Source organism: Chanodichthys erythropterus, chromosome 2 (genome assembly GCF_024489055.1).
Source record: "Chanodichthys erythropterus isolate Z2021 chromosome 2, ASM2448905v1, whole genome shotgun sequence".
In the NCBI taxonomy this organism is placed as follows: domain Eukaryota; kingdom Metazoa; phylum Chordata; class Actinopteri; order Cypriniformes; family Xenocyprididae; genus Chanodichthys; species Chanodichthys erythropterus.
In genome coordinates this window covers 35,610,782-35,632,032 of record NC_090222.1, presented here as the reverse complement: position 1 = coordinate 35,632,032, position 21,251 = coordinate 35,610,782, and the positions used below count along the sequence as shown (strand labels likewise).

General features: G+C 34.8%; 1 protein-coding gene across 1 annotated transcript in view; it reads right to left on the bottom strand.

The window, feature by feature from the left end:
• thsd7ab (thrombospondin, type I, domain containing 7Ab) overlaps nucleotides 1-21,251 on the bottom strand; it is a 146,627-nt gene that overhangs the window by 75,577 nt on the left and 49,799 nt on the right. Inside the window, exons 2-3 of the mRNA XM_067410961.1 lie at nucleotides 9,706-10,552; nucleotides 3,571-3,819 (exon numbers count right to left, since the gene is read on the bottom strand). Of these exons, the coding sequence (XP_067267062.1) occupies nucleotides 3,571-3,819; nucleotides 9,706-10,552 (1,096 nt within the window). The remainder of the gene's footprint in view (nucleotides 1-3,570; nucleotides 3,820-9,705; nucleotides 10,553-21,251) is intronic.

The window sequence follows — 21,251 nt, the reverse complement described above, 5'->3', positions numbered from 1 at the left end:
GTAAAGTCATCGCGTCACTGCAGCGGCCGTTAGAAGCTCCGGTTCCTATAGAAACAGTCAGATGCGCCTCCGAAATGAGACACAAGAGACGTGCATTTAGGACTGCGCATGCGCTATTAGCTTGATCCAGCCTGAAAAATACTGTTTTTTCAGTATCGATGTGTAAGTGTCGCGGTATCAAACTTCTGCCCAGACGGCTGCGTCATCATTGATGTATTTTAAATAGGCTATATAAATTATAAGTAATTTAAAATTCTACCTATAAAATAATAGACTATTCTGCTTCTAGAGCAATAATATTTTTGAAACAGCAAATGCAGTAGATAAACTCAATATAATATGCCACTAGAAACAATTTTAAATAAAAGGCTTAAACTTACGTTACAGGAGATTGATTGCTGTAGACAGTGCTCTATAATTAATAGAGTAAGCTATCATTAGTTTTATCCTGCTAATTATTATTTTGTACCTATAAAAATAATTAGTAACTGCCAGATAACGATCACCTGCTTTTTTCCGTCTTGGCTAACGTTAGGCGAGTTATCTTAACTAATAACGTTTATTAATTAGCTTATGAAGCCCACATTTAACGTTACCGAGAAAAGCTCAGATATCCGTCAGATCCTGTAGGTCAGTTAGCACAGTTTACTGCTGAACAGCTCAATTTGTCGGTGTGAAATAACGCTGTGAAATAATCGGTTATTTATTTATCTTCACTCTCCCCTCGAAGCTCCGACAGTCCTCAGACGAGCTGTCAATCAACTGTGAATCACGATGACACGCCCCGTTTCTATAGCACCAAATTGCTAGCTAAAATCAAACTTATCACAAAAACGAACAATTGAATATAAATCAGCGTGATAACAACTACCTTAAATGACCAGAACCATCTTTCAGAAAATTTTATTTGAAGCAGAATTTATTTTTATGTTTTAACTTAAGTCTCATTCGTCTGCATTGAGCGGGCGGGGTTTATGACCTGTACTGCATCCAGCCTCCAGGGGGCGATCAAAGAGCCCGCAGCTTCACTTTTCAGGACGTATGAGGCACACCCGGTTGGGATCATTAATATGTATGCCCCCAATATTTGCATATGCCAGCCCATGTTAAAGGCATTAGACAAAGGCAGGACATCTGGATCTGTGCACAGCTGAATCATCAGACAAGGTAAGCAAGTAAGAACAATAGCGAAAAATGGCAGATGGAGCAATAATAACTGACATGATCCATGATATCATGATATTTTTTGTGATATTTGTAAATTGTCTTTCTAAATGTTTCATTAGCATGTTGCTAATGTACTGTTAAATGTGGTTAAAGTTACCATCGTTTCTTAATGTATTCACAGAGACGAGAGCCGTCGCTATTTTCATTTTTAAACACTTGCAGTCTGTATAATTCATAAACACAACTTCATTCTTTATAAATCTCTGTTAGCCACGGAGCACTATCAAACTCATTCAGAATCAAATGTAAACATCCAAATAAATACTATACCTACATGCATGACGAACATCTTGTAAAGATCCATTTTGCTCATCCATATTAGCTGTGTGAACTTTGTTTATGCTGTTTAAGGCAAGCGCGAGCTCCGGGGGCGGGGAGCGTGAGGAATTAAAGAGGCCACAGCCTGAATTGGTGCATTTCTAATTATGCCCCAAAATAGGCAGTTAAAAAAAAAAAAATATTAAAAAAAATCTATGGGGTATTTTGAGTTGAAACTTCACAGACACATTCAGGGGACACCTTAGACTTATATTACATCTTGTAAAAAAACGTTCGATGGCACCTTTAAAGGGACTTTGAGGTTTTCGCATCTGAACTCTTCATATCTACTATTAAACACATTTCTTTCCCATGAATCTTATTTAAACTTCATATGAAATGAATAAAAAAAAAGTAATATCACAATATCACAAACAAAAGAAAAATAATTATTTTGTTTATATGTTAACTCAAACTCTCTCGCCATCTAGCTTAAAAATTAGTTGCAGGGATTCACCACCCTGGGTCACATGACCACAAACAATAAAGTTGCACCATGCAACTCCATGTCGTAATTTCAACTTGTGAAAAGTGTTTACATCCTCGTAACATGGGATTTGACGAACAACCAATGCACTTAAACATTGTCAGATTCATGTTCACAACCAGCGTAATAAAACGTTGCCGGATTCACATTCATCTGTCATTCATCAACAAGTCTTTGAGTTCTTTTATCATGCTCATGCCAGAGTGCTGCATCACAAGTGCAATCCTGTAATAGATGAGGTACTGAGTAAGTTTACTACGTTAGAAAGCCATACATATGGAGCTGGTTATGTGATGCCAATGTCAAAATGTTTTAGTTTAAAAATCATGCACTGGTAAAAGTTATATATCATAATTTGTGTGAATAGGAATAGTTGTTGGTGTTTTACTGCCACTCGTGTTCATTCCAACTGTAAACTGCAATGAACTGTATAAAAGGTTTTTTGAGTTTTTCAAAAACAAAGGTAGAGGCATGATTTTTCAATGAGCCTATGTATTTTATGGCTCTGTACTTTTACTGTACGTCAATAATTGTCTCATTTGTTACTAATCTGATTTCTCTGAAGGAGAAACATCTTGAAACTTCAATGACAGACTTGCTAGGAACCACATTAAATCTTTTGAGCTCCGAAATAACAACTCTAGCAACAATGTTTCCTTTGGGTTGACACATAATGAGATATGACAAGATGACATCAGTTTGTTGCCGTATATCACATCATATCAACTCTCCAAGTATGCGATGCATTTTCAGAGACACAAAACCATCTAAATGAAATCCTTTGATCCCAAGCAGTGATAGGAGAGCACACTGATGCTGGCTGTCACATAACCTGATGTTGTTGAGATTAACATGTTCCTGGGTCAACATTTTTGTTGATCCTGGAACAACATTCAAATCAACCAATCAGATTTCAGGGACAAGTTTACAGATTATGTCAAGTTTAGGCTTAAAATCATGAATTGGTGCTTTTACATCAGTGTTATTCATCTATCATTTCCCTCTGATTTTTGTGATAACTTATGGGTAGGGTTAGGTTTAGGGGTAGGAATAGGGTTAAGATTCAATTTTCAGACTAGAATGTTGTTCCAGGATCAACAAAATATGTTGACCCAGGAACGCATCTAACTCAGCAATATCAGGACGTGCCTGGCTGTCATGTCTAAATAAAAACATGTTATATCTGCAATTCAAAAGCACTCATACTGACTGTTGCATACAGATATCACAGGATCAACAATATAGATTTTTCCTGCTGACCCTATTGAGCCAGCAGTACTAGCAGATTTTTACATGTCCTGCCAATGTTTTTACTGGCCCTGCGGAAATAACGAATAACAAAACAGCATTGAAATGGGGGGTAAATCCACTGAATTATGCATTGCAACGGTCAGTACTGAAAACTGAGGAGGAAAAAATAGTATGAGATCTATGCTATCACATCTTACAGAATACAGTAGCATCGCTCAATAATGTATATACACTATTAAAATAAGTGCTACCGAGAAACACAGTACTAGCATGTCCATGGTACTTACGCAGCACAGGGCGGCACCCCATTTCCTTCAGGTTCACAGGTCTGACTTTCCTCCAGGTTGGGGCACTCGGACCCACCTCCAGTAGGAAGCCGTACCAGCTGTCTGCCGCGGGAGCGTATGCCCTGAGGAACGCTGGGGTCTGAGCAGGACTTGGTGCAGGAGCCCCACATGCTCCATTCACTGACCACACAGTCTTTAGGCATCAGGCAGGACTGGTAAGTCTCCGGAAGACTCCAGTGGGGACACTGGCTGATACAGGACAGAGCGGTAGAAAGACTGGTCAGTCAAAATGACAAGATAATTATTTTACAGTTAAGAAGTACACATTTCAATGGAATTAAAACCTTTCTACTCAAATTAGAGAATTATACCAAAATAAATGACAAAAATATAAATATTATAATATGCATATTATATATTACAATATATGATATATTTTTTTAATTTTTGATTTAATAATAAAATACATAAGATTAAAAAAAAACATAATAAATAATATATTATTAATATGATAGATAGATAGATAGATAGATAGATAGATAGATAGATAGATAGATAGATAGATAGATAGATAGATAGATAATAAATAAATAAATATCAATAATCAATAATTACTATTTTTCATCCTATTTACTGTCTGAGTAAAATAAAATAAAATAAATTAAAATAAATAAATAAATAAAAAATTAAATGAAATAATAAAATAAAAAAACAAAAATAAAATAAAACAAAAATAATGAAATAAAATAAAATAAAATAAAATAAAATAAAATAAAATAAAATAAAATAAAATAAAATTAAAATAGGCCAGGGGTTCAACTGATAAATAAAGCCTGGAACCCCTGATATCCTCACTGTACTATAGTACCACAACAGCACTTTATCTTTGAATACTTTAATAACATGTTTTTGTTAGCTTAACTTAACTCAGTTTGCAGTTGAACAGCTTTTGTAACTTTCAGTGGCCTGTAACTTAATGCTGAGCAGTGTAAATGCAGCAATTTCTCCTGGTCTCTTATTTTCTCAGTAAGCAATGCAGCTGACGAGCTATTACAGCTAATTACAGGCTGCTTCCTTTCCAGCGTAGCTTCATTTAGCAACCGCTCATTTAGGTGCCGCGGCTGCCAAACTCACCTCAGGGCAGCACGGACTCTTAAACACATAAACTTCAAAGCTGGCACTGTTTTCCACCCACTTTAAACCCAGATTAAGATGTCTCAAAATCATTGAAAAATCTGGCAACATAATGACACCATATTGCAGCACAATAACTTTCTGAGGTATAAAACTGATAGTAGCCGTAGGTAAACTGTATTTGGCAGAAATGGAGAGTATGTCAGTCTGTGGCTTAAATAGTGACTGTGTTTTTTAAAATAAACAAGGCTACTGTCAAAATTGTCACTATAGGGTTGGGCAAAAATGTATTCATAATTGATTAACAAGCAAGAATGATAAGTTAATAAGTTTAATCTCTATTCACCAATACAACAATAAATGTCTGAAATTATGGAAGCTTGTTTCCACCACTTAATAAAAAATTTAAAAAGGTAATTGCGACTTTTTATCTCACAACTCTGACTTTTTGCAAGATATAAAAGCAAATCTGACTTTATAATATGAAATTCTGGCATTATATATCACAATTCTGACTTTATAACACGCAATTCTGATCTTATATCTCACATAATTCTGACTTTATAACATGCAATTCTGATTTTATAACTTGCAATTCTGACTTTATAACATGCAAATATGATTTAATAACATGCGATTCTGACCTTACATCACACAATTCTGACTTTATATCATGCAATTCTGACTTTATAACATGCAATTCTGATTTTATAACATGCAATTCTGACTTTATAACATGCAATTCTGATTTTATAACATGCGATTCTGACTTTATATCATGCAATTCTGATTTAATAACATGCGATTCTGACCTTATATCACACAATTCTGATTTTATAACATGCAATTCTGACTTTATAACATGCAATTCTGATTTTATAACATGCGATTCTGACTTTATATCATGCAATTCTGATTTAATAACATGCGATTCTGACCTTATATCACACAATTCTGATTTAATAACATGCGATTCTGACTTTATATCACACAATTCTGACTTTATATCATGCAATTCTGACTTTATAACACGCAATTCTGACTTTTTAAGTCTAAGAAAAATAATTCTAAGAAAAAAGAAGATAAAAAGTCGAGATAAAAAGTGACAATTACCTTTTTTATTTTTATTTCATTTTCAAGCTTCTATATGAAATAAACAGCCTAATTATGTTGATAAAATACAGTTATATTTTAAAACTTTTAATTGTTATAATATAAGAAATACAGCACAGAGACTTCTGATCTGAGGACAATTTTGAGTAATGATACAAATGAATTACTGATTCAATCTCGAATCAACTCTGAAATTGACAGTTTGAACTGATGAACGGACATGAATCAAACTTACCAACTCTTAACACCATGTTTGTTCAAGAAGTTCAAATTAATAAAGCTTGCGAACCATTTTATCTACATAAATGTATAACAAAATATTCAACACGAAAAAAGGGGCTGTATTTGAGTTTTCTTGAGCATCAAATTGGTATCAATAAAACTGTGTTGATCTGCTAAAATGCGCATTGCTGCATTTCTCAATATTACTAACATGCATTGTTTATAAACACAGGATAGCACATTTTTGGTGAGCTGTTGTTTATAGCTTGTTGATGGAATGAGGTCACCATCATTTCCATTTAAATGAGAATGATGTTTCTCCTTTAATGTAAAAATAACTCAATTGTGGGAATTCAGGAGAACCTCTGTGCACCACTGAGAAGTCCATCAAATCCTAAATAAAATTAGCAGGAAATTCTAAATTCAGCAATGCAAGAGTATGCATAACATTTTAGCAACACTGAGCAAAGGAATATGATGTTCAGTTTTAGAGTGTTTGTCTAAAGTCAGCTAGTACAACACATAAGATGTCTTGCAAGATATTACACCAAGAACGGTTGGGTTTACTATACTGACAAACGCTAAGTAATGAATTGCTTTATCCTCAATGCTGGCTATTAAAATGTTGCTGTAAACTTAACATTACCTGGAGAAACCTCAGGCTGAAACACTCTGAATGTTTTTCTTTCAACTCTTCCCATGTTCCTGAGCTTGAACAAACATCAAAGGCCAAACACTGTATGCCTGAGATACACAACCTATAAGGCTGCACCAAAACTTTTTTAAATAACTACAAAACTCTTGAACATTTAATACTTGGTTGAAAGTGCTGGCATAGACTCCTGCCGTGTCACACAATCTGCTGCTGGGGAATATACAGTTGTCATTTCCACAGTTGAAAATAGACATCAAGCGTGGGAGTGCTTTGACAGCACAGCGGAGACCCAGACGAGTCACGTAGCCGTCATCCTCTTACTGTCAGCGGCTGATGGAGTTCGAGAATCTGCCGGAATCCCGAGTTTTAGGACTCATTTAACTGCTATTAGCCTGAGAACTATTAGCACTACAACAAAAGAGATGCGGCTCAAGAGAAAGCGATGCGTAACGGATTCCTTTTATTATGTAGACATAAAAGTGACCAGATTGAGAAAGCCTCAAGCGTAATATAAGCACATAAGTTGCTTATAAGAATCGACCACCCTTATTAGACACCATATAAAAATTTATGTCAGGGTCAATGACATAAGAGTGTGTCCATGGAAAACTAAATTGTGGTGTAACCATCAAATAATATTTTGTAACACCTTGCATACAGGCGAGTATGAAAATATCTATAATATAAATAGCTATTCAAATCTAATCAAACAATTATCAATTAATTAATATTTAAAAAAAATATTTAGAAAATAAATAAAAAAGAATTAATATTAATTAATATAAAATTAATTATATTGAAGACATTTTACAACATGAACTAATGAAAATAAAATATTTAAATAAATATTAATAATTAAGAAATTGCAAACATGCTGATCAAAGAAAATGTGTTTTGTGCAAATTGCATTTTTGATGTATTTTGAATACATTGATATGAATGACAATTATTATTATTAACACTAATAATTAAAATAAGGTAATAATACACTGTAAAACTGAACAGTGAAATAAATTAAATGAAATTAGTTTGTTTCAATCAAATATTAATGAAAGTTAATTGTACTGAATAGAAAAAAGTTGCGTAACCTCAAAATTTGATTGTATTAGGCTGAACTTAATACGACTGAGTTGAAACAGATTTCTTATTCCCAGCATGCTTTGTGTCAGACTGTATAAGGAAAATAAATGTTGCAATTAAGTGTATTTTGTGTGTTTTTGCACAAGATTAACATAGGGTGACATAAGTTAGTGTTTAATGTTGTGTTATGTTGGGATTTACAGGGGGTTTGTTATTTTAGGTTTGAAGTGTTACCATTGTGCTGAAGAGTAGAGCCTGTGGTTAGATTGAGGATGGGCTGCAAAACTTTTAAGACCATATATATCCTGAATGTTGTTTGATTATATAAATGCAAATATATAATGATAGTCTCTTTGATTGTTATAACATCATGTGTTATTTATTTATCTATCATTTAACCATGAAGATCTCAATGTGATATTTATGTAAATGAACTGTATGTAATTAACATCATGATGAGTTGGGTGATGTGACTGTTAATGAGAGACACCTGTGCAGCACACTGACCTTGCTCCGCTTCTACACCTCTCGGCCCCGCCCCACTTGTTACAAACATTTTAAGTTCTACTAACTTAACAAAATGAGTTAGTTTACTTAAATGTTTTGAGTGTTCTGAACTTATTGAGTTTTAACTCTTAACTTTACCAAAGTTTAACACTTAACTTTAACACTTAACTCTTATTTACCAAAGTGTCAGTTTTTCAAACAATATATATATATATATATATATATATATATATATATATATTTATTTATTTATTTATTTATTAGGGGTGGGAATTTTTAGTCACTTCACGGTCCGATCCGATTACGATTCTGGGAGTCACGATCCAATTCCAAAACGATTCTTGATCCATTATTTTTTTCTTATTAATTAATTCGTTTCGGAAACTTTTTTTAAATTTTTTATTTAATAAATTTAATTATAATTATAAGTAAGATTTTTTTTTAAATATAGGCTATAAACAGCTTCAAAACATAAAAGCAAGTAGCCTAATAAACAATAATAAAGAGGAACAACGAAACATTACAAACAATTAACAATTAATCCCTTAAGACATCTAACTGACTGTGTTTACATTAATTTCGCGTCATAAAAGCATTTTGAGATGCAAGTAGGCTACATTTAAACACTTAAACAGAGTCGCACACAGCCACTTTGTCCTTCACAAAGCGCAGGTGGAAATTGAAAGCAGCCTGTCAATGAGTTTCATATTTATAAAATATAAGCCCACAGCACTCCAAACAACATAAAATTATGCCTTCGTAGAGCATTTTTAAGGAAAATAGGCCTACCGGCGGGCGAAAGCGCAAGCTGCAAGCGCGCAATGGGCACGCATGTAATTCGCTCTAGCTTTTCCGAACTATATGAAAGATTATTTTATAGAAGGTTCGAGTGGCGTGTGTATAAGAGGAAATGGAAAAAAGCATAATACGGTTGTTTCTGACAGTGCGTGTCCACTGGCGCGGAGCGAGCGTATTCAGTTCATTCCTATGAAAGTTGAGCATCTTCAGGCTCGCGAGAGTGAAGCTCAACTTCCATATGAATGAATTGAAAACGCTCCCTCTGCTCAGAATCTGCTCAGAATCGATTCTTAAATTCTCAGAATCGATCCAGAATCATTCAAGAGAGAATCGTGATGCATCGATTTTTCCTCCCACCCCTAATATATACTGTATATATATATATATATATATATATATATATATATATATATATATATATATATTAGATATATATATATATATATATATATATATATATATATATATATCTAATATATATAGATATATATATATAACTTGGTCATTTAGTTATTTTATGATTATATGGTACTGAACAGATCGCACTTCAATCCCACACAACCTCATTTTATTCATGTCATAATAAGTCCACTAGATCTTTAATTCTAATGGGAAAAGTCACTAACCTGAGTGATACCGTAGTTCCGTTTCGATGTACACAAACCACTTGCCGAGACTGGTAGCCTACTTCGATATTCCAGAGGTCATCCTCTAGTCGATTCAGCCTGTTGCGGTTCCTTTTGTTCTTGATAAGCTCACGCATCTCCGGGTCTCTGTTTCCTTTCCTCTCTTTGCCTTTCCGCCGCCGGGCTTGGCGTACAGTGCGTGCGGGGGCGGCAGAAGAGGTCAGCTCCGGTGGTGGTGGTGGTGGCAGCATGCACTCGCTCCAGCCGCCCACTCTCAGATTGAACACCGTCTCTCTGCCGTCGCAGGTCCTTGGCGCACACGTCTGGAACTCTGTCAGATTGGGGCAAGGAAGCCCACCGAAAAGTGGCGGCGCCACTACGGAGCGGATGCGGTTCTGCAGGCCCAGCCCGCAGGTCTTGGAGCACGTGGTCCAGGGGGTGAACTCGGTCACCACACAGTCTTGAGGGCAGGGAATGAGACAGGCCTGTTCCTGCCGGGGTTTGGGCTCAAAGTACTCACAGATGGCGTCGTCGGCCGCCGAGCCATCCGCCCTGAGCGCACAGTTCACCTCCCGCATCTGGATGCCCTCTTCGCCCTGCAAGCAAACACCTGTGCGGCCAGTCCGCAGTGATATGGGAACGCACTGGTTCCATGCGCCTAGTCGCCAGTCGTACAGGTCCTTGTGCCAGTCGCAGACGCGGAAGCAGCTCTGCTGGTTGGCTGGCCTTGTGGCCTGAAGGCAGTTTGTGTGAAGGGTCGTCCAGCCTTCCACATGAGCGCACCATACCGCTCGACTCTGACTCCCACCTGGACCACACTCGCTGCCCATACATCTTCCCCACGGACCTGAGAAAAACACCATATGAATTTGTGGAAATTATAAAGCAAATGCAACATAATTATACCACCTCATAATATACCTTCAAAGTCCCCCTGTAGTCAATCATTTTAACCCTTAAAAGTCATCTTTGATCACCAAAATGACATTTTTAAAAGTTTTTTTCCTTGAAAAAAAATCTTCATGCCTTCGTGATTTAAAGGTGCTATAGAACGTCTTTTCAAAAGATGTAATATAAGTCTAAGGTGTCCCCTGAATGTGTCTGTGAAGTTTCAGCTCAAAATACCCCTTAGATTTTTTATAATTAATTTTTTTAACTGCCTATTTTGGGGCATCATTAACTATGCACCGATTGAGGCTGCGCAGCTCCTTTAAATCTCTCGCTCCCTGCCCTCCCGAGCTCTCGACTGTAAGTGCAGTTATACAGTGCACAAACAAAGTTCACACAGCTAATATAACCCTCAAATGGATCTTTACAAGATGTTTGTCATTCATGCTGCATGCATGCATCGATTCCTGTGAGTATAGTATTTATTTGGATGTTTACATTTGATTCTGAATGAGTTTAAGGCTATGCTCTGTGGCTAACGAGCTAATGCTACACTGTTGGAGAGATTTATAAAGAATGAAGTTGTGTTAATGAATTATACAGACTGCAAGTGTTTAAAAATGAAAATAGCGATGGCTCTCATCTCTGTGAATACAGTAAGAAACGATGGTAACTTTAACCACATTTAACAGTACATTAGCAAACATGCTAACAAAACATTTAGAAAAAACAATTTACAAATATATCACAAAAAATATCATGTAATCATGGATCATGTCAGTTATTATTGCTCCATCTGCCATTTTTCACTATTGTTCTTGCTTGCTTACCTAGTCTGATGATTCAGCTGTGCACAGATCCAGACGTTAATACTGGCTGCCCTTGTCTAATGCCTTGAACATGAGCTGGCACATGCAAATGTTGGGGTCATACATATTAATGATCCCGACTTTTACGTAACAGTCAGTGTTATGTTGATATTCGCCTGTTTTTCGGAGGTCTTTTAAACAAATGAGATTTACATAAGGAGGAGGAAGCAATGGAGTTTGAAACTCAACGTATGTGTTTTCCATGTACTGAACTCTTGTTATACAACTATGCCGAGGTAAATTAAATTTTTGATTCTAGGGCACCTTTAAAATAGCTTGAATGTAACTCTACACCCTTGCCTCATTTAGCATACACGGTTCTATGAATATGCAAATTAGCACTACCTCCTCTCACTCATACCAGTTCAGAGATCCACTCATTGATGATCACACATTGACGTGATTGGTCACAAGGTAGTTTGTGACATCAGAAACGCCGTCAATTTCAAACTGCATTTTTGAAACTGTCTATAGATCACTGCAGTTTTAAGAAGAAAATAATCAGAAATGGTGTCGACTGATGAATTGGCACATGGTTTGTCTTAAAGCACATTAAAAACACCAATAGACATATAAACAACATTAAAAGCTTGATTTTCACCACAGGGGGTCTTTAAGATTATATGCATAATGCGCTGTGAAGTTTTTATATATTCTGTATTATTTTAAAATTTTATTGTAATTTCTGTAATTTATAAATTATTAATGTAAATTCTGTATTTTTTTATGTTTTTGAAAGAAGTTTCGGCTACACTATTTTAAGGTGACGTAGTTACATTGTACTCAAATAAGTACTGAGTAACATTAATTAACCTCATGTACTTACTATAGAGTTATGGTTAGGGATAGGGTTAGTTACTTGTAATTATGCATAATTACTAGAGTAAGTACATGTAGTAACATGTAACTATGTCACCTTAAAATAAAGTGTTACTAAATTTTCTCATGTTCACCAAGGCAGAATTTATTAGATCAATATATAGTAAAAACAGAAATATTGTGAAATATTATAATTTAGAAGAACTGTTTTCTATTGTAATATATTTTAAAATGTAATTTATTCCTGTGATCAAAGCTGAATTTTCAGCATCATTACTCCAGTCTTCAGTGTCACATGATCCTTCAGAAATCATTCTAATATGATGATTTGCTGCTCAAGAAACATTTCTTATTGTCAGTGTTGAAAACAGTTGCTCATTATACATTTCTTTCAGGATTTTTTCTATTTTTATTTATTCATTTATTTCCATATGGCTGTTTACATAAGTAAAAGTATTAGGGCTGCAACTAACGATTATTGGTAATCGATTGGATGGTTGATTATTTCTTCAATTAAACATATAAAAAGGCAAAATTTTCTTTAATTTATTTTATTGACAAAACACACTATTCCACATCCTAATGCTGTCTTTCAAACAAATGTGCCAAATGAATGCTATGTAAACATATATAGTGAATATATATATCTATGCTATATGCAAAAGAGCTATAAAGCAAAAACAAAGTTTAAATACCTACATTAAAAATGAAGATAATAAAGAAAAACAAAAACACAAACTCAGTGTTGTTAACAGATAAGAGGAACATATTCACCATGGACACAGTAACCGGTTGTCATGTTGTTGTTATCCTGTAAATGTAAGAAATGTCTTACATTTAAAGGTATAATTTGTAAAATTTTTGCAGTAAAATATCCAAAAACCACAAGGCTAGTGTTATATATTTTGTCCAGCTGATTACTAACAATTTCTCTAATGTTTTCAACTACTTGTAAATCATGAGAAAATTCCCATTCTAAACAGTGACACGGGGCAGTGCAGTCGCCTGTCAATGACGTCAGTTAACTTTGTTACCGCCTTTACTGACGTAGAAACCACATGACAACAGTGCCGTGGACAAATGCGGAAGTAGAGTCTAGCGTCCAGCAAACCACTAGCTTGCTTCAAGCAGTTCCTTATTTACTTCTTGCACGTTTTATGGTGGATTGTGTTAATTATTTATGGAACATAATTACTGTTTACCATCTGCCGCTGGTTCTGTCGACAAGGACAGCTCCCGTAAACTCATGACCGGAAAAGCGGAAGCGGCGCCGGCGACTGTGTCATAATAAAAGTCCCGCTGCTCGTGAGGCGTGTGATGATCAATCGCTCCAGCTCCTCGTTCAGCTCCCGCAACACTCGGTCCTGCTCTGCTTCATACTACAGTAACGTTAATAATCGCATAAACGAACATGAGTTCTTCCAGACTCCAATCCCTATTCTTTTGCACCGTCCGTTGAGATGGAGACCACATGTCCCAAGTTTCCACTCTAAAACTTTACGTCATCAAACTACGCCTTTGTTTTGAATAGGCTTCTAGCGACCTCTAGCGGAAAAAAAATATCACAAATTGTACCTTTAAATTCAATTACACGCAGTTATCCCTTTACAGTTACCACTTCCATAAAATACTCGAAAAACATGTTGACTTTTAAACCTAAATTTACAGGTATTTCAGCAAAAGGGATATTTTTGCACTGAATATTAATTGTCTCTCTCTCTAATGCGTCTGTTTGATTTCAGTAAAGTTTGTAGTTTAACACGAGCCTTCATGCAAAATGGAAATTTGCAACACTTACAGATAAGGATATACCAGTAAAATGAAAGTTTTGAGCTTAGGAAATATATCACACATTAAACAGCCCACGCATCTGTCAAATCGAGCCTGACGGACAGGACAAGCCATATCAAACATTATGCTAATGCATTAGCTTGAAGCTTAAAATAAAGAATTCTCATGTTTTGGGCAGCTTGGATCATGTACCTTTCCGCAGCAGCTCACTCTGTTTCCTCCACTATTTTTTAGATACATTTTGTCCACAGAAATGTGTTATTCAGTGTAATTTGACACGACTAGAGAAATTTTTCTGTGCACGGTGGGCAGACACGACTAATCGATAATGACATTCGTTGTCGACAATTTATTATTGGAGATTTTATCGATTAGTTGTTTCAGCCCTAAATAGTACACATTAAAATAGATTAATAAAAAAAACAAATCTATATTTATGTGTTATAGTTTTTATGCTTATTATACTGCCACTTCATTAGCTTAGCATCATGCAAACGTACACACACACACACATGCTGCGTCCCAATTCGCCTACTAATTCTACGCCCTAAAACAGGGATGGACAACTCCGGTCCTGGAGGGCCAGTGTCCAGCAGAGTTTAGCTCCAACCCTAATCAAACACACCTGAACCAGCTAATCAAGGTCTTTAGGATTAGTAGAAAGTTATAGGCAAGTGAGTTTTTATCAGGGATGGAGATAAACTCTGCAGGACACTGGCCCTCCAGGACCGGAGTTGTCCATCCCTGCCCTAAAAGTATGTACTGTTTTTGTGAAGAAAAACTCTCCTCATGTTTATATAATGATGCATTTAAAAGTTAATGACCAAATGCACACAATGTTGTTGCAGATGAAATATAATATGGATAACATTTAATAAATAGCCTATCTTTTTGTCAGGTTATACTGATTATTAACCACTCAAACCCCTTTATCTTAACCGCTCTGCTTAACCGTTGGTCTTGACATCCGTCATGTTTGTAGTTTTTTAACACTTTTTATTCGTATTTGTAGTTCTATTCAAATCCTCGTCCACAGCACAATGTGTTATGGGCAATATTAGCCGTTAGAGTGTGCACGGATCTGCACTTCGGATTCTAACGGGTATCTTTGGAATACTCATTTCAGCTACGATTTGGAACACACTAATTCTAATTTCGAATACTATTTAGGAAGGAAAGTATGCGAATTGGGACGCAGCAACACACTGCAAACCTGGACACACACCCAGAGCAGTGGACAGCCATTATGCAGCCAAAGACACACCACAGTCTTTTCCTGCCAGTATTGAGACTCGAACCCACAACCTTCCATGACTACCCCATGCTGCCTTAGAAGCAACAGGCAGGTGACCCATGAGTGTTGGAACTGAGCCACTGTGAAATCTGAAATTTGAATACGTTAACTTTTGTACATGACTGATCCTTAGGTGATCATCTAAATGTGTTGGCCTAATTAAACTATTTGACTGTGAAGCAAAATGAGTAAATCAGTACCTACTGTTACTGCTGACAGCCCGGCAGTAATGAATATCAAACTATAAATGGAGAATGAGAAGAGAAGAGAAGCAGCAGCAAGAGCATTCTAGGCTCTTATTTTTGGATAACAACAAACGCAATAAGTGATGGAATTATTACCAAACATACTAAACAGAATGTGATCTTAAATAAAAAATGCTAACCATCAGGCAAAAATAGGTCCAATGGGTTATATTATATGCATCAAGGAATTATTTTGATTGATATTTTTAACATGCTCATGTTCACATTTGAGGCTGGACTATTTATTTTTAGAATGTATAGTAATGTTAGACCTTAATTAAATATTTAAGAATTGATGTAGCTGTAAGAATAAGTAAGTCTGAATTGAAAGTGAGTTTCTAAATAACCCCTTTTCTACTTTTAATCACAACTGGAACTTTTTCTATCAGGATTTACTTAATTTTATCATGGCAACCACAGTTGAAAACAAACCCAAGTTAGTGCAATTAAAGTGTAATTAAATTAATTTTCCCTCCAAAAGCTGTCAGAATCTAATTTTTTATGATAGTTGTGACTAATATCAATTTACCAGATAATAAATGAAAGCAAATGAAAGTGAATTATACACTTTTGGCCAATGTCTCAAGATTTTTTTTTTTTTTTTTTTTTTTTAAGCTTAAACCAAAAATTCAGCAAACAAAGGCAGCAAAGCATGATAAATAGAGATCTGTAAAGACAAGAAGAACTGTGATTGTGCTTCAGGGGCTCAATCTCACAGCCACATTAGAAAATGAGGCTTTATTACCATTAATTTTCACTGTATTACATTAGCTGTGTCACCATAACAGAGTTTCCATCTCATATTCCCCACATTCAGCACCTCTTGCATGATGAATAGTCGACCCTGTAATGAGGCCCAATAATAATCCATCTGAGAGGGGTTTTGCTGCAAACGCGGCCCATCAGGCCTCATCGTGTTAAACAAGAGCAGGGAAATGGAGCTTTTGTAAAGCACAGTATAAAAAGTATTTGACAAGATTTTTACATTTTTCAATACCAGTGTACTGCTATGCGGTTAGCCCAAGTCAAAGTCTCTGGTTATCTGTTTTTTGCCAGTCGTATCACCTTTCAGGTAAAATTTGTAAATGTGATTCTTAAAGTAATAGCACACACATTGCAATTTGACATTATCATTAGTTCCCATTTGAAAAATTGTTAAATGAAAAAGACTGGCTTAGCAAACACCAATAACCAATAACACAGGAGAACATCACAGCAGTTAACTAAAACTATTTAAAAAATATAAGGTTGAAATAAAATAAAATAAAATAATAAAATAAAAAATAAAAAATAAATAAATCATAAATAAGTGAAATAAAATGAAAAACTTAAATTAAAATTGTTAAATTAAAATAAAAACTGACAACATAAAAGTATTATTCTATTATAGTAAAAATATATATTTTTTTTATAATATAATAATATTAAATTATTCACATTATTATCTAAAAATATTAATAAATGCTATTATATATAATAAATAAATACTATTAATATGCTAGATAATAAATGCTGTATATAAATAATACTAACACACAACAGCATTTTTTTCAAAACCTAGTGAGTTATCTATATAGATGGCATTGGCATTAGAAGAGCACTATAAGCAACAAATTATGTTGCCTTCAAAGATACCTTGATCTGATCTTGATTTGAGGGTAATTTCATCCCAGAATGCACTGCAACAAGCAGCATGAAATCGTTTAATGTGTTGGAGTCAAAAGAAATGCATTTAACACTGAAAAATACTGAAAAAAGTTAAATGTAATAAAAAATTGAATCTTTTTTTCAGTATTTGTGTGACTAGAACAAAACAGGGTTCTGGTGGTAAAAATCCCACTTATTTTCTCCATAGAAAAAATAACAATAACATCTAAACTTTTGAAGAAAGTCCAATCATGAACTCCAGTTACCAGTTCTGTATGAGGAAAATTGGGCAGTCACTGTTGTGTGTATTGTAATCTACTGCGAGATGAGTTTCTCAGAGTGCTATTTGTGCTGCGTGAAAGTTTCTCTAATCATGTAGAGCGTTTCAAATCGGTCAATATGTGGTTTCACTACAGTTGGCAAGTTGCCTTATGGTAGCCGTCTCTAAACAGCAAGGTAGCTCACTACGTTTAGGAAGAGAACTACAGTGGTGTGTGCAGAGTCAAAATGAACATTTAATATAATTTATTGCAAATATACCAGCAAACACTGTTCATAAAGCTACAGAGAGAGATATACCGCAGCATACATTTCTCCATTTATGCCACAGACTTAATGACTGTGTGATGTGCTTCATCCAACAGTGGGAGGGAGCAGAACTACTGTGGCTTCCTAAGGCTAATCGTCTTTGGGAAAAGCAAGAATAAACACAATCCCTATACAATTGTTTCCCCGAAAACAACAAAAGATTTCTCCTTTATGTGTCTCAACTCCCCCACAGGTTTATGAAGAGGATTTCGAGACTGGTGGTCTGCTAACGGGAAGAGGTGTAACATGAAAAGCTCTCTGAAATATGCAAAATAAAAGGTGCAGTATAAGCAATTTTTAAAAATAGCAAGCATAAAATGTTTGTTCAACCTGAAATTGGTGTCTTGTGAAAACCCTTCTACGTGACTGATCTAGACCCCACAAACTATAAAAAGTTGGGAAGAAAAAAGGGTATTGCCGTAAAAAAGCAGGTGTAATTCAATTAACATAATGTCTGGGAATGTCTGGAAAAAGCACCTTTAACCCTGTAAAGCCTGACATATGAAATAATAGTCACAGAAATCTTCTTTTTTTTTAACCTTTAGACAATTTTTTTAAAAAGTCTGCATTTTATCATTTTTTTATCATATCATATTTGATGCATCAGGCTTTTATGGCTCATATAGTATGATATAGTGAGAATATAGATCTCATACTCAAGAAAATGCCTCAATTTAATTTTCTAAAATTCTGATGGCTTGCCATGTAAATCAGTGAGATGTTTATAACAGTAAAACAGACTACTTACATAACATACATCTAAATATCACTTGTCACTCTATATCTGGCAATAATATGTATATATATTTAAAAAATTAATTTTATGATCAAAGGTCTGTAGTTTTTTTTTGTACAGGGGAAAGCATATGAAATGCAATACGATGATCCTTGATGATGAACGTGGGAACGTACAACACTTTCCTGGATCAACATCTTTGTTGATCCTGGAACAACATTCCAATCAACTAATCAAATTTGAGGGACAAGTTTACAGTTAATGTCAATTTTAGGCTTACAACCAGGGTTAAGTGCTTCTACATCAGTGTTATTCATCATTTCCCTCTGATTTTAGGGATAAGTTATGGGTAGGGTTAGGTTTAGGGGTAGGGATTTGGTTAGGACTAAATGTTTGGACAGGAATGTTGTTAAAAAAACAAAACAAAAAAAAGCAAAAACAAATTTGAAAGTATAGGCTTTATAGGGTTAATGGTGACATGCATTTTCATTATATCACTATAAAGGAAATTTAATGAAATTGAATTAGATACTAAATAGTTTTTCCCTTGAATTTAAAAAAAAAACTAATTTGTGATGAGATTTTAGCCATGCACACTGGGGGTCACTGCTAGAGGATCAGGCCTGCAGCAGGTCAGGATTGATCAGTATCTCACACATCATTATCTCCTGTGCTCAGAGGAGACGCCAGCTGTCATGATAAAAGGTAATTCTGGCTGACAAAGTGCTGGTCCATCAGCATCTGACAGGTGTGTGAGAAACAGAGTGCAGACAATTCAGACTGTCAATCAAACAGACCCACAGTCCAGTTCATAGGGAGAAATATTTGGTAGCAGTACATCACTGCTTTTAACAGTAATAACATGCATCTAATAGATGGGATAAAGATTGGTAAAAACAACAAAATAACCTAGTTTTAATGGTGCTGCAAAAGTTAGCACAAAAGAGTCAAATAAGAGGCAGAGAAGAGAGACTTGCTCTTTTTTTCAGCCAATCAGAAACACTCTTTGCCAGTCAATCACTGGATTTGGAGGGCTGGGTTTTGAAGAGAGTGCAAGTGAAATGGATAAAATCACTTGAAGCACCACTGACACAATTATTTCAGCAATTATGGAAAACAAGAGCTGTTAGATTCCACAAGTATGTCTGGTTGATTATCGCCTGTAGAAGTGTTGACCCTCTAGAGACAAAAAAATCAAAATCAACTCTCTTTAATATCTCAAATGTGTCTCCTTTAGTACAAAGAGATGAAATTTAGAGCAAGAGCAGACATTTTTTTTAAATGAACCCAGTAAGCCTTGTATGTTTCTCTTCTAAAGTTTCAAGAGATCTCAGCATCTAAAACTAGATAGATAGATAGATAGATAGATAGATAGATAGATAGATAGATAGATAGATAGATAGATAGACAGAATGACAGACACACAGAACAACAGATAGATAGATAGATAGATAGATAGATAGATAGATAGATAGATAGATAGATAGATAGATAGATAGATAGATAGATAGATAGATAGATAGATAGATAGATAGATAGATAGATAGATAGATAGACAATCACACAGAACGACAGAACAAGAGATGGATAGATAGATAGATAGATATATATATATATAGATAGATAGATAGATAGATAGATAGATAGATAGATAGATAGATAGATAGATAGATAGATAGACAATCACACAGAACGACAGAACAAGAGATGGATAGATAGATAGATAGATAGATAGATAGATAGATAGATAGATAGATAGATAGATAGATAGATAGATAGATAGATAGATAGATAGATAGATAGATAGATAGATAGATAGATAGATAGATAGATAGATAGATAGATAGATAGATAGATAGATAGATAGATAGATAGATAGATTGATAGATAGATAGATAGACAATCACACAGAACGACAGAACAAGAGATGGATGGATAGATAGATAGATAGATAGATAGATAGATAGATAGATAGATAGATAGATAGATAGATAGATAGATAGATAGATAGATAGATAGATAGATAGATAGATAGATAGATAGATAGATAGACAGACAGATAGATAGATAGATAGATAGATAGATAGATAGATAGATAGATAGATAGATAGATAGATAGATAGATAGATAGATAGATAGATAGATAGATAGACAATCACACAGAACGACAGAACAAGAGATGGATAGATAGATAGATAGATAGATAGATAGATAGATAGATAGATAGATAGATAGATAGATAGATAGATAGATAGATAGATAGATAGATAGATAGATAGATAGACAATCACACAGAACGACAGAACAAGAGATGGATTAGATAGATAGATAGATAGAACGATAGATAGATAGATAGATAGATAGATAGATAGATAGATAGATAGATAGATAGATAGATAGATAGATAGATAGATAGATAGATAGATAGATAGATAGATAGATAGATAGATAGATAGACAATCACACAGAACGACAGAACAAGAGATGGATAGATAGATAGATAGATAGAACGATAGATAGATAGATAGACAGATAGATAGATAGATAGATAGATAGATAGATAGATAGATAGATAGATAGATAGATAGATAGATAGATAGATAGATAGATAGATAGACAATCACACAGAACGACAGAACAAGAGATGGATAGATAGATAGATAGATAGA